This window comes from Perna viridis, chromosome 4 (genome assembly GCF_037379345.1).
Source record: "Perna viridis isolate PV_CMFRI_1.1 ecotype Kerala chromosome 4, ASM3737934v1, whole genome shotgun sequence".
NCBI lineage: Eukaryota > Metazoa > Mollusca > Bivalvia > Mytilida > Mytilidae > Perna > Perna viridis.
The window spans coordinates 48,687,574-48,702,577 of record NC_142448.1 but is presented as its reverse complement, the minus strand read 5'-3'; the positions used below and the strand labels follow the sequence as shown (position 1 = coordinate 48,702,577).

Sequence of the window (15,004 nt, the reverse complement as noted above, 5' to 3'; positions counted from 1 at the left end):
CTTCTCATGTCTATGCTTTAATCCAAAACATTGCATAGTAACTCAAATAATCTACAAAACAAATCAATGAAATAAACAAAGTTGCAGAAGTCTCTGATAAATGCCTTTCTGTCCAAATAGAAATCTTACTAAATACATATAATTCAAAACATTTTGAACGCAGTAGGAATAAACTTTAGCAGTTCTATTATTTTATCCTCTACATTCCATAAAGCGTTTTCCACTGGCTAATCAGCGCTTGATTTAATGATTATCTTCAATGTAACCCATTCAGAAAAGCTTGAAATCAAAAACACTACAGGTACCTATCTTGAAATTGACAAAACAGGAAAGCTTACAACGGAACACTTCGACAAACGGGACGTACTTTGATTTCCTTATTATCTTTTTTGCAACCATAACGCCGATAGATTGCGCTTCACGGCTAAAACAAGAGCTACTGAGACAAGGATATATGACCTGATTTGAAGACAGCGTGTGCGTCAACAAGACGGTTGTTACAGAGTTCTTCTATCCAAAATAGACCTTATATCGAGCAAAAAATCAAGAATTGCTCGACTTAACAGTCCCCCTGATCGCACCCAGTTTAAGTAGGGTTCGTCCTGTTAGTTTCTGTGGGTTTTATTTTTGCTGGTATGTGTGATGTGACAATTCTTTGTCAATGTTGTCCTTAACAGACAAGGGAACATATATGGTGAAAAGGAACAGATATGGTGAAGCACAACAGATATGGTGAAAAGGAACAGATATGGTGAAAAGGGACAGATATGGTGAAAAGGGGCAGATATGGTGGAACGCAACAGATATGGTGAAACGCAACAGATATGGTGAAAAGGAACAGATATGATGAAAAGGAACATATATGGTGAAAAGGAACAGATGGATGGTGAAACACAACCGATATGATGAAAAGGAACAGATGGATGGTAAAACACAACAGATATGGTGTAACGCAACATATATGGTGAAAGATGGATGGCAAAACACAACAGATATGGTGTAACGCAACATATATGGTGAAAAGGAACAAAACTAGATGTCCGAACGCTTGCAGTTGATGAAAGCTAGCTTAATGCAGATTCCCTGACTTCCCCTCGTATAAATCTTTTGTATTTCGAATTCTTGAAATTTTTTTTCAGGTCTATTTCACCTTGTGGAAGGACTAAAACTAATGTTACGAGCGAAAGAAAAGCCTACATGTATCCATGTGCCTCCTATTACAGATCAGATAAAGTATGATAACAAATTAAATTTTATTTAAGTCGTACTCCTGGTAAGCTTACTAAAGCTATTGAACCCAAAACTTGTTTATTGTAACCAGCACAATCATTCCTCTTGTTTCTGATATTTGAGGAATGAAGACGACAACGTCTATTTCCAAACAAACTCATTTATTAAATGACGAAACTATGATTACAAATGCACAAACAGAATACAATCATGAATATTCAAGACAAGTTGGGATAAATTCAAGAAAAATATTTTTTATTCAAGGAGCATTGTTCCCCTTTGTAAATTTCGTACGATATTCATCATCATCAATGTCGATCTCCTGCACAGAGGGTATAGCCTTACACTTAAAGACAACGGAGTGATACATAGTTAATCTGGAAGCGGTTATTAGTCTGTGGATGAGATTCTATCAATGTCTATATAAACTGGTATTGTGTAAATTGTTTATTGCCGTCCGTGCGAGACCCGACATGGTAGACAAGGATGTTAAAAACCCCCTTAGTAGTAATTGTTCATTGCCGTCCGTTGGAGACCCGACATGGTAGACAAGGACATTAAAAACCCTTTCTCTAATTATAGGTCCGGGTGTCAAAAGAATAGGACTGCGGCAGCGCTAAGCTTGTTTTAAAAGGAGACTACATAGTGTTCAGAAACCTAGCCGGGGGCTAGGCGCTCTGCCCACAGAGCAACTTAGTTGCGAGCACCAGGTGGTGGAATGGGGTGATCCTGGCGTGTTACATGCTGGGGTTGTCAGGCTACAATACGGAAAACCTGACCGCAAACCATAGTGGTGCACCGGGTTGAGCAAGATGCCACGTTCCTCGCACGTTAAAGAACCCTGCTGTGGTACTAGTATTCGATAAAAGTAGGAACCTTTGCGCTCCGCCACAGGAGGCTAAACTGCCTGACCCTACCCATCCCTCCATTTTTTTCTAGTGTCAATCAAAAATTTGTCAACCCCGTTATCTTAGCGTCCCATCCCATTTTTCATGTCTTCACCATTTCATGTTCATTTAATTATCCATTTCATTTTCATCGTCTGAATATAGCTGAAATACTGCTGCTCGGGCGTTAAACCCCAACAATAAATCAATCAATATCATTTGTTTATTAGTTTCTTGACTAGATATACGTTTATTGACTATTTCTCAACGAAGGAACCTTCATAAAATTTTGGCAAACATGCACAACATAAACACTTGTTACAAAACAGTACCTATTAGTGTACATTACACAAAAACAAAGTCAATGTATCTGTCCACCTAGGACTTTACCTACGGGGCGCCGATTGGGACTTAATCTTTTTGTGATCAAAATCAATTTTGTGCGACAAAAGTCTGTTTTGTGTCACAAAATTCAATTTGTGAAACGCAATTAAATTTTGTGTCACAAAAGTCAATTCTGTGTCACAAAATTTAATTCTGTGAGGCGAAATTCAATTCTGTGTCACAAAAGTCAATTTTGTATGCAAATTAGTTTACAATCCTTTGGATATGCAAATGAATTAAAAATATGCATCATCATGTACACATGTAATATAAACATTAAAGCATTCACTGCAATGGATACGGTTCGAATCTGCACGGTTATAATAAAGCACATAAGTGAATGATATATCGGATATCGTAATCGTATAACCTACTGTGTCACTTAATCTTGAATCTAAAGATAGATTATTTGAGCGTTTGTAAACAAAAGGGAAACGAAAATTAGGCACTTACTATGTCGGTTTTTCATCTCGCCCGACCTGTTCCACTCAACCAAATTTCTTTGTCACACATGTTTATCAATAAAATCGGAAAGAAATAAGGAATCTATCTGTATCTGGCAAAAAATCGTGAGGGATAGTGGAACAAAATAAACTTTCGCTGACTTTGACAGATTAACAAATTTCACCGCACAACACATTTCTAATGTGATTTTCTTGGCTAATCTGACTATTCATTTCTTTTTCCAGCAAAATTCGGGGCAAAAACATTGATACAAATTATCTTGCCAAATTTTAACAAATTTGATTGCGATTAACAGGTCGGGCAAAGCATTTTTATAGTTGAGTCGCGTATTTTAAAACCTGTTTTGTCTAACAAATCTCAAAGTAAATGTATTATAGCAATCTTAGTAGTTTCAAAACAGTTTACTGTAGAATGCAACTTAAGAATGATTTTTTTTTAAATTTCACTTAAAACGGCCTTAACCGTCCTGCGTTGCTCGAAGTAATCGGAAAACAGCGGTTACTTGCATATCCAATGAGAAACCTTACAAAATCATGATGAGAGAGTTTATTTGCATATTCAAAGGATTCTGAAAACTAATTTGCATACAAAATTGACTTTTGTGACAAAATTCAATTTTGTCTCACAAAACTCAATTTTTGTGACACAAGATCGAATTTTGTCTCACAAAATTGAATTTTGTGCCACAGAATTGACTTTTGTGACACAAAATTGAAAATTTGTTGTTTGTTATAAACTTTGTTGATCTGAATTCATTTTTGTTGAACAAAATTCACTTTTGTCTGTACAAAATAGAATTTTGAGTACAAAACCACAAGAGTCCCATTCGGTGCCCCGTATTACGCCTCCAAATCTTATCAACTTTGTTATTTTCGATTATAGGAACAATAACAGTTATATCTTACGAAGTCATCTACCAAATAATTTGATGTTTCATCCACATCCTTAAAATTCTGACAATAAATATAAATCAGCACGTATATTGTTTGGCTTTAGTCTCGATATTAAAGCTTAGCAGATTTTAATATTCAAATCCTTACTTATTTTTTAGGTTTATTAAAGTTTTCACACTTACATCTTTATTCTAGACCACGTTCAATATAAGTTAGAAACGTTTTTTTGTCAGATAAATTGAGTACTACATGTAGCACTGGAGTAATTTTTCAGTGGCGGATGCAAAAAAAAAAAAATAATAATAATAGTTATAATAAAAAGGGCGGTTGGTCCCAAATGAACGTCAGATGACTTAATTCTTTTTCAATCCCCGAGTCAATGCAAAAGTCGAGTTCCCAGTTCTAGTATAACTTCGTAAAAACTACACTTGTAACAAAAAGGCAGGGTTTAAATACTTTTCTTACTATATCTGTATTTTACGTGTTTGGTTAAGTGATAACTAATGTCTTTTTCAGTACTTCCCATCACACCAAGACAACTGCTTGCCTTCTTTCTTCCAAATATGTGTTTTTGTTTGTTATGTTTTTTCTTTATCTTTAAAAGACCAAAAGTCTCGTGTAATAGAACTTCAAAGGTTAACGTTAGTTCGTACAAACTTAATTACATTCAATAAAAATTGGGAAATTTCAAAATGTCATACTCATTACACGAATTTCATTTTCATGACTAAATAATAAGCGAAATTATTGAAACTTCGCTAATTTTCTACTTATGGTGTACATTTTTAAATTGATGTCAATTGAATACCAATTGTGAGAACCTCGGAAAATAAAGTAAGTAAATACAATACTAAAGTATTGCAAATTTGAAATATAAGAAGCAGTATTAGTTCACTTTAAGAAAACACTCAGTGTAATCTTTTTCACTAACAAATATCTGCTATATTAGAATTTAAAATTAAGTTTCTCAATTTTTGCTTCGAAATATCGTAATCTCATTCTTCAGAATAAAACTGTGCTTGAGAAAGTACACGTGGGGAAATGCAACACATATTTTTATCATATCTTTAGGTTCAACTCAAATAAATGTAAACACTCGTGTGATTTTTAAAATGCTTTCATATGACTTTATAGATGGAAATAGTATAGTTTTTATAACATTTGACAAATACATGTTTTCTTGTTCTTTTTAAGTACTAAAAAATAACGGTTCCAAACAAATGTGTTCATATGTTTTTTTAAACATATAAAAAAACATATGTTGCAAATTTCCTTGTGTAACTTTCAAATTTGCCTTTGAGTTGGTATAATGGTATCATGTTGTCGTCGTCGTTACCGTCGTCCGTAGACACCTCCAATGTCGTTCAGTAACATGAGAATAAGTGAATAGATCTTTATGAAATTTTACCGCAATATGCCATACTTGCAACTGGAGTGAGGCCAAACAAGCATGGTCATGATTTCTGGACAATAACTTGAGTAAAGGTGTTGGATCTCTTTGAAATTATACCACAATGTGTCATACTACAAAAGAAATGCTTGGTTTGATTTTGGGAGTAGTGGCATGAGCCGTGTAGAAATTAGGGGCCAAAAAGAGGTCAAGAACAACACTTTCCTGATATCTGGACTATACATGAATGCATCTTTTTGACATTGTACAACAAGGTGTCATACCACCAAAGTAAAGCTTAGAGAAATTGTGGGGGTTGTGAATGTGGGACCAAAAAGGAGTCAGAACAATAACTTGAGTAAATGTGAATGGTTTTCTTTTAGATTTTAACACAATGTGTCGTTCCACAAATAAGGGTAACAATATTCAAGTAGTGGGTACCGCAATGGTCCTGATTTGGTACAGACATTTTGAACAAAATGGTGGGTTTATTCTAGATCTTACAGCGCGTCAAACCTCCCTCTTGATTTGCGGCGTGAATATGCCGGTGGTGATAACATAGCATGTGCATGCTAATGCGTCATAATCGGTACAACGAACGATTCATAAAAAGCAATCATTACTCATTTTTAGAAGAAACTGAGTATTTTTCAACAATGGACTGATATCTGAAAAAAAAAAAATCATACCCCTGATTCAGGATCGAGTCAGTTACGCAGATATTTATGGCGATCAAGGAAATCAGAGTAGTTAGTACTTGCCCTAGCGTAATCAACTGTGAAATATAAACACCATATGTAGGAGATGAAGGTATATTGCTGCACAAGTAAGGAAAATTTGTAATTTTAAAACTAAAATCGTTCGTTTCTTTTATCGTAAATCTTAGTACTGAGATTACCACAGTTGTCCAATTCGAGACGTAGGTTAAAAAGAAAGATACTGAACTAATTGTTCACTAGTCTCCTGGAGGATATATTGAAGGTAACCATACACCAAAAAGAAGCGTTGTTAAAATAGAAGGTATATTCTCATAGATGGACCAAGGGGAGGGGCATGGACTCCCCCTGATGAAATTGATTTTAATATTGTTAAATATTTAATGTCAAAACCTGACAAATACTCAGCAAGGAAATGTATAGTTCAATAAATTTATTAATTAAATTGTATTATTAATGTTAGATTTTCACTGTTAGGTTGATCATACATGTAGTATCATGATTTTGTAAAAGTAATCAAGGGAACCAAAGTTATAGCGGTAATCAAAAGAATGTAATCCAGGGACTTGATTAAAAAGAATTTCAAAAATCTTGCATAAATGAAACTGCGGGTGTTCTTTGGCATGTTTTAATTTAGAATTATGGATATCAGGTTGAATTAAGGAAATGCGTAAATGGAAGTTTTAAAATTCTTTGACCAGTTTCATTCTGTGTCAAACATTTAATCATAATCCAAACTTTGAACTATATGAAGCTTAATTAATGTCGTGTCCATATTTGCCACAACTGTGTAGGGTTTACCAACAACAGTCATATCAAGCTGCACCCTGCGAAACATCTTATCTGATATACTTTTAGGTACTTGAAAGTGGTTATTATTTGACCGGCCTCCTTGTTAATCTTCTTTTTAACACCAATTATTTAAATTCCCGATTTCTTTTCCTGGAACTTAAAAAAAAAGAATTGTTTTTTTTTTAATTACAAAATATGTCTTTATAAAAACTTATTGTGAAATTTGTTTAAATTGGATTTATTAGTTCCAGTAGCTAAGGGGGAACTTTAAACTTACTGGTAAATTTGTCGATGTAGATAAATTAATGTAAAATATCAAAAGTCTGTTGAAAGTCAATGCATTATATTTGATTTTTTCCCTTTGTAGAAATTCGAGATGATGATTCTTCTAGTTTTATCATGTCTAGCAATCGCATTACCCGCTTCAAGGGAACAAGTAAATTTGATGAAAGACAATATGAAGGAAACTTTGGTAAGCTTATAATTTCCTGGTATAAGCTTTGTGTTAATCTAGTTAATATAGACCTTGTAAAGTTAAGGGTAGAAATTAAGTGACGATTATATAACATTTCCTCACGTTTTCTTACTGTGATTGAATTTTGCCCATTTAAAACAGCAACATTTTCCTTTTGGCAGTTAAGGTAAATATTAAATGTTAGTTTCCATGCAACGGGTTTGCAAAACAAAATTTTTTGCTAATTTTGATATTTTATGTCATATAGACTTATTTTAGTAATTATAAAGAAACTTCAAAGTTTGAGGGGTTTCCACGTGATTTTTGATTCATACAGAGAATGGATTTTAAAAAAAATCTTTGTAGTTTATCTGACTTACCTATATTTACAGGACCGAAGCAGACGTCAAGGAAACTCATACGGTGCCCTGTTTGACCTTATTGACACCGAGCGCTTTTTCGGTCATGTATCTGTAGATGAATTTGCCAATTTCTATACTCAGTACGGCCATCTTATCGGTGCTAACTACAGTAAATTTCAGTGGAAAATTATATACACTCAACTGATGAACAAAATTGACTATAATTGGAACAACGATTTGGAAGTTACAGGTATTATTTTTATTATTATTCGTATAAATAGGATAAAGTTACGGTTTTAATGTGTTTCACTAAGATTTTCAATACATATTAAAACATCAACATATTTTCAGGATCAATATAGTAAAAAGCATAGGTTTACGACTTCTTACATAAAAGGCATACATAAGATTTCATATAAATGTTTTTACTTGTAAAAATATGACAATATTCAATACTGGTCATAAACATTTGTGCACAATTCTACTGCTCCGATTTCCTTTTTACAGCAATGTGTTCATTCATGATTCATGAACATAATAAAACGCGAGGAAGAGCATGTACTACTAGGTACATGTATTTACAGTACAAGTACTTGGTAATTGAAAGGTAAAAAAAGATCGATTTTTAATTTTTTTGTTAAGTGATCTACTAATAATGTTATCACGTAGTTTAGAATCTACTAATATAAGAATGCGTATTAAATATAGAGTCCTCAATAAAAATAAGCCATTTTTAGATCATTTGATAAATCAGGATTAACTTAAAGTCGATTTTTTTTTAATTCATTTTTGGTGAAAACTTTTTAACAATTATGAAAGAAGTTATTTTCGGAACAAAAACAAATGTTTGATTAGGAAATATTTTTTCTGTTAGTACCCTTTGTCAATAATTTCAACTGTGTTGAAAATCATTTTATTTATTAAGCGGCATATTTATTGCTGGACTTTTACCGGATTATATACACCTGCTTACCCTTCCAGAGCACTCCCCGTATTTTGGTGGGACTTCTTATTGCTAATATATTTACAATATATCATTTACTAATTTGGATGCTTTTAATTTCATCTGGATTTTATTTAAAATCATCTAGCTTAAAAATATATCAGAATTTTGACAAGAAATATAAAATACTTTTGAAATACGTTTGGATAATTTGCAACGATTCCCAAGCTGACTGGTGGGACATATTACAGTTGTGATTGTTTCATCAAGTTGCGTCTTACATCTAGATGCATTTAAAAACATTTAGATGGTATTTATATTCATCTATAAAAAAACATCCCAATTTGGATATGAACCGCCACTTATAAAATTGTGGTTGGGTTGCAGGAGGCCCAGTTATTAAAATGGAAAAAGGTTCGAATGCAATAACAAAAATGTTACATTATTTGGATGAGATTTTTTTTTTTTATTTCCGTGAACATTATTTGTAAATATCTATAAAAAGTTGTGCATATCTTGATAAATTAATTTCAGCTATAACACGCTTTCTGATTGGATAGAACAATTTGTTCATCAACTCAAAGACCAAATTTTGTAATGTCATTGTGACGTCATCAACCTTTTTAGCTGGTTTATTCCTTAAATTTTGATACTAAAATTAAATCACAGGTTATTTAGTGTACACCATGCAATTGAGATTATTTCCTCATAGACTGAAAACATAACAGCCATTCGTTAAGAAACCGGCTACACATAAGTTGAATTAATTTTTTTGTATTTTTTATATTCTTCAGAATTCAGAGATCTTGCTGACATTGGTAGAGGCGATTTACTTTTTCCGGATAGTATTTTAAACAACTCGTGTAGATGTCATTAAACTTCGGAGGCGAATAATCCACATAGTTTTACTAAACCAAATTTACTTGATATGATACGTTTAAGTATAATATCAAAAACAGAACAGTTTGGAAGTATTCCTGTCCAATCGGAACTTCTCAGGCTGTCTCGTAACACAAACCAGGAGCGGATGGAGGAATCTCAGATGGAAAGGGGGGCGTAAATAGAATTAGTGGACATTTTGTGGGTAAAATGTTTTTTTAAATGTTTTTTTTTTTTTTTTTTTTTTTTTTTTTGGGGGGGGGGTACGCCCGGCACGCCCGTCCTTGGATCCGCATCTGCAAACGATTTTTTTAGTGTAGCAGAAATGGCCGAGTAGTTCCGATCGGACATGTGTCCTAAAATTATTTATTTAATCACTATTTAAATACTCTCAAGAACATGATACACACCTTCCCAAATGCACTCTTAAACACGAAAAAGCATTCAATTATTCTGTACATCTGTATGCATTTTATCATACTGAGAAACCGAATTCATTCTTAACAAAGGAACACTTCCAAGGTGCCCATTTATGCAAGTTCAACACATACCAAACTTCTGTCACATCTTTTCCATCATTGTAGCTGACAACACCTCCGTGTAAGATTCATGGAATTTAAAAAAAACTACATGTAGTAAATACATGTATACGTACATCTTGTCTTAATTTCGCATCTTACAAGTTAACAAGTTGGTGAGTGTATATACTCAAGACCTATAACATCTTTGTAAACGCTTTTACCATCTGTTGTTTGGGGAATGAGAGGTATGAAGTATATGTTTATATTTTTTAATTGTTAAATCCCAGAAATGAAAAGCACATGTACCTGCAACAGACGACACAAAAACTACTCCAAAACTTAATTAACAAAACGGAAGACAGAAAAATGCCTTTCCGAAAATAATAAATTGAAGAGAAATCGAATTCAACTCCTGTATATAACACAAGAAGTTACTAATTCTATTAAAATAACTACATTTAAACTAAGTAAAACATCAGTACAAAATATTTACATAAACACAATATTCAATAATTAAAAACATAAAACATAATTTGGCAATCTGGGGGCTACTCGTAGAAAACAAACTTAGTTTAGAAATTAGTATCTGGGAGGAGCCCAGCAGATGTAAAAAATGAAAATACATGTGAACTCAAAAATGAAAGAAAACTAAAGTACATTGTATCTGGGGGGGGGGCAGATAGTGTATAAATTTTGTCTTATCTTAGTACCGGGGGGAGTCCAGTAGACACACCTACATCCTCAATCTTATTGTCTGGGGGAAGCCCAACAGACACGTCTACAACCTTTTCTTAGTACCTGGGGGGGAGCCTGGCAGGTGCACCTATTGACGTTTGGAAGCTGTGGGCTAGATATCTGGGGGAGCCCGAAACCCTGTCTGAAAGGATCAGTCTTCGACATTTTCAAACTCAAAACATAGTAAGACCTATTTATATCAAAAGTAATATCTTGCATTAAGATACAATTATCATGATCCATTTACTGGTAACAGTAAATTCCCGAAAACGTAAAAGCCAAAAAAGCTAATTGACAAATTGCTAGCATCGTAGAGTCTAGAAAAGGGGACAAAACCCTTTTTTAAATAATTTACAAATCTCTATCAAAATAGATAGAGTTACAGGAAGTCTTTTCTTTAAAGCTAAATCTCAACCTTGAATTCTTTTGATACCTATCAATATACATTCTAACCTATCATTATACTTGAGTGGATCTTTTCTACCTTTTCTTAAGTAAAAAAGCCTAACTCCAGATAGATAAATCTTAATAGTGGCTAATTTGAGATCTAAGGCTTGATAGCAGTACGTAACAAAGTTAATTAATAACTCTTTATCTATAGTAGGCACGTCTCCTGGTTGGTTAGCCATACCATACAGGTTCAAAACAGTCTAATAAGGTGCTGCCGTATTTGCACTAATAGAAGCGTTCCATAACCGTTCCTTCATATCATCAAATCTTTCCACTGAATACAATGTGTTTGAAATTGATCTGGCCATGGTGCTAGCGGTCGAAACTTTGCAGTCTTTGTTTATAATCGCTACTGTAAACATGTTGTCGCAATGAAACACAGTTCTATGCCTAGCCCAAGTACATTGTACTACCCCACAAGGCTGTAGCCATAGCTATGGGATATAACTCAAGAAAGGCCATAGAAGCTTCTTTGTTGTACAAAATCTTTGAAGGAAACCTCCCTTGAAACCACATGGTACCATAAATACCCCAAAAAGCGCAGTCTGTAGCATCAGTGAATAAATGCAAATCAGATGCTGAAGTAGATTAAAATTTTAAGAGAAAGAAACGCCATTCCATCCAGACAGGAATTTCAGCCACATTTGTACATCCAATCTACATTCTTTGGTAAGATAAACGTGGTGATGCAGTTTTTAACAGTTGTGAAAATTTTAATTAGATACGAAATAAATGAACGTCCAGGATAAATTACTCTGCATGCAAAATTGAGATGACCCAATAAACTGAGTAATTGTCTCTTGTACATGATTTTAATGTCAGAAATTTCTCTATGATTTCATAAATCCTTTTGATTTTTCCTTTTTTGTAACCGATCTTCCATATATTCCGTATCTATACACCTAAATAATCAAAACAATGAGTCGGTCCAACAGTCTTATGGAATGTTCAACTTCCTGAATAACAAATATAATATTGCCATAGTTCTATCTACTTCGTAATTTGGTGGGTCAATTGTAAGGAAGGCATCTAACAAATGTAAAATGTTATTCACATTGAATACATTCTCAGCTATCCAGCATATTGAAAGAGATATTTGGTCAAATATTATTTTTGGACTTGACCGACTACCAAAGACTAATCTAGAATAAAAGTGATATTTATCCTCCCAATGAATACCGTGAAATGGCCATAAATGTTCAGCTATTGGCACTAATTTGAATGCATCAGAAATATCGGTTTTGCATAGCCAACAACCTTTCCCACATGTTTTAATAATATGGATGGCATGGTCAATAGTAACGTACTGCAGAGAAAATCTTTCTTTTTATTAATTAGGTCATTTAAACTAGGGTTATCTAAATTATCATGGGATGCCGATAAATCCACTATCATTCTTTTTCTTTCTGGAATATTTCCCTTCGACAATGCCTATTGGATTAATGTGGTATAAGTCGTAAGGTATATTAATAAATGGACCATAGATGAAACCTTTGTCTAGTTCAGACTGAACACATTTTGAAGTAATATCCGGTTGACGTGTAGCTGATAAAAATTTTTTACATATAACTGAGGATGACGGTAAGGAGAAATACCAGCATCAAAGCCATATTTTAGACCTATCACTAAGTTTTGCACAAATTCCCTATCTGGATGGTTGCATAATAGTTTTTGAAAATTGTCAATATTTAAAGCAGTAGACACTGGGCCTTTTGTGCCTATGGTTTGAATGGCACTTTGTGGACTACCATGTTTTTGAATGAAGACATTGTGATTTCCCGTGTTTTTTTTTTACATATAGCACATACATGTAAATTGTTACATCGGGTACATCCTTTCTCTGCATTAAAGTTATTGCAAATTTCTAAACCACCATAAGTAATCCTAAGTCTCCCATAAGCATCGGTATGCCTATTGTCATTCAGGACTTTGTTGGAATCTCTATAAATTGGCTGTGCAATCCTAGAAACATTAGAAATCCTAACATTGTTAGGGCATAAGGCCACTGAATGGTTTATACACTGACAATTTAAACAAGTGATTGGATTCATATTGGCAAATATATTGCCAAATAATGTGTTATTCCTGACAGACCAATCTACTGGCAATCCTTGATATTTGAGATGGGCTGCAGCACTAGCACTAAAATGCCTATGGTACTCATAAAAGCCATTACCAACATACCGGCTTGCCATTTCTATAATGTCTCTTCCATAAAGATCAAGTTGTATGGGGAAAACCTCACACATTAATGCTCTTGTATATCCCGAAAGCGTTAACAAATTCTGCTATTGACAATTTTTTATTTAGCCTGGGGTCGCGACGTTCATTGTCTTTCTTCAGAGTAACTAAAATGTAGTATGAGAAATATTACCAAATTAACATCCTTACCTTCTCATGAACTTTTGCGTAACAGAGGTAATAATGTTTCCACAAAAGGCAAGGATTCCTTTACAAAGCAGAATGAATTGATTAGGATTTGTGTACTGTGTGTTGGTAAGATTTGAATTGTCAGTACAATTAAGATTTAAATATGCTCTGCCAAGTGTTGTGTCTTCTTGGAGTTCTTCGGAACCCCTGAGCGGCATAGTCATGTTTGTCCTTAGCTCTGTGGTCACCGCCAGGTCTGGGCTTCCTGCAGCCGTTGACACGTGTCTGGTGCCGTTTGAATGTCATTCGTAACAGAGTTCATGCCCTTCTTTAATGCGTTGAAGTTGGCTGACAATTCTCGAATTACACCTAGAAGTTCATTGTTTATATTATAATTCTTTCTATGTACTACCGGATGTTCCGTTTCGGCCATGATAATCTCGGCTGTTCCATCTGACGGCCTCACAGGTATAGTTTCAGCCGGTCCAATATCTGGCTCTTCAGCTGTTACGGCATGACCATATGATTTATACAATGAAATCAAGTGGGATCGGCGCGCGTTCCCAGGAAAACTTATTCCAAGTTTTGAAAGTTCAGTTTTAAGCTGATCAGCTGTCCAATTTTCTGGTAATGATAAATTGTACTGTAAATTACGATGCACATTTCGACCTCTGTTGCTTGCCTTCGGAGGCATCGTTCGTGTGTTATGATAAAAATACTACGTGATTTCCGTAACACATGCTATGAATAGATGCACAAAATGAAAGGAAAACGGCTATTGAAGACCAATAAATATGAAGTTTGGAAAGCTACATTCCATCAAGTGAAATTCACTGAAATTTGTTTGGGGTCCAGCTGCCTCAGCATAAAAAAGTCCATGACATCATGCGTAGGTCATGTCACTTGTGCATGTCTATCTAAAAATAACTGTGAAGTTAGGGGAACCAGGAAGGGGAGAACAAACGTTTATAAACCTACATTAAAAATGTGCATGTACAATAGTATAGGGGCGTGTGCAGATATACACAAAACTTATCTTTATGTACCACAAATTTTAACCAAGGCAAAAATACAGTTTAATAGATTCCTTGTATTCACGCGACTTTGATTTGTTTGTGATAGTCGGTCATGTCAAAAATGTTTCAACTACCTGCAAAGGATATTAAATAGTACCCGTAACTATTTATGTATATGAAAGATATTACTAATAAAGATACACAACCCCTTTTAATACTAGTATAATGACAAATTTTATTGAACACATTTTTATACCTTTTGTCTTTTTATCGTTAAAAAATGTAACGAAGTTAGCATAATTGTAAGGTGTTTTTTTTTTAATTGTGAATAATTTACTTTGCTTAACACATGATGCAAATCGATAAGACAACCATTCACAATGATTAATGATGCCAATCATTTTAAGCGCTTTAAAGAAAGATACAGTCTTATGATAAGCTAAAATCTTATAAGATTTTACTTTCATTTTTGTTTAGATACTTCATAGGCGCGAGATGCTGGTATATTGCCACTAAG

General features: G+C 34.0%; 1 protein-coding gene across 6 annotated transcripts; it reads left to right on the top strand.

The window, feature by feature from the left end:
- Positions 1–136: 136 nt before the first annotated feature.
- On the top strand, positions 137–9,619 carry LOC148620359 (uncharacterized). 6 transcript variants are annotated; one of them, XM_088581184.1, is made up of 5 exons: positions 4,653–4,693; positions 6,136–6,230; positions 7,125–7,229; positions 7,604–7,823; positions 8,081–8,199. In XM_088581184.1, exons 3-5 carry the CDS (start codon positions 7,134–7,136, stop codon positions 8,182–8,184), a joined length of 420 nt encoding a protein of 139 aa, XP_088437310.1. In that variant the 5' UTR covers positions 4,653–4,693; positions 6,136–6,230; positions 7,125–7,133; the 3' UTR covers positions 8,185–8,199. The 6 variants fall into 6 exon arrangements, with proteins under 6 accessions (XP_088437308.1, XP_088437307.1, XP_088437306.1 ...); XM_088581183.1 differs by having other exon boundaries at positions 4,656–4,693; positions 6,136–6,269; XM_088581182.1 differs by lacking the exons at positions 4,653–4,693; positions 6,136–6,230 and adding an exon at positions 137–2,079.
- Positions 9,620–15,004: the final 5,385 nt, after the last annotated feature.

Excerpts from the sequence above, each read along its gene's own strand:
- LOC148620359 (XM_088581182.1), top strand. The coding sequence starts at position 7,134 with ATGATGATTCTTCTAGTTTTATCATGTCTAGCAATCGCATTACCCGCT. Across the intron at positions 7,230-7,603 it reads ACAATATGAAGGAAACTTTG|GACCGAAGCAGACGTCAAGG; the intron begins GTAAGCTTATAA and ends CTATATTTACAG. Across the intron at positions 7,824-8,080 it reads CAACGATTTGGAAGTTACAG|CAATGTGTTCATTCATGATT; the intron begins GTATTATTTTTA and ends TCCTTTTTACAG.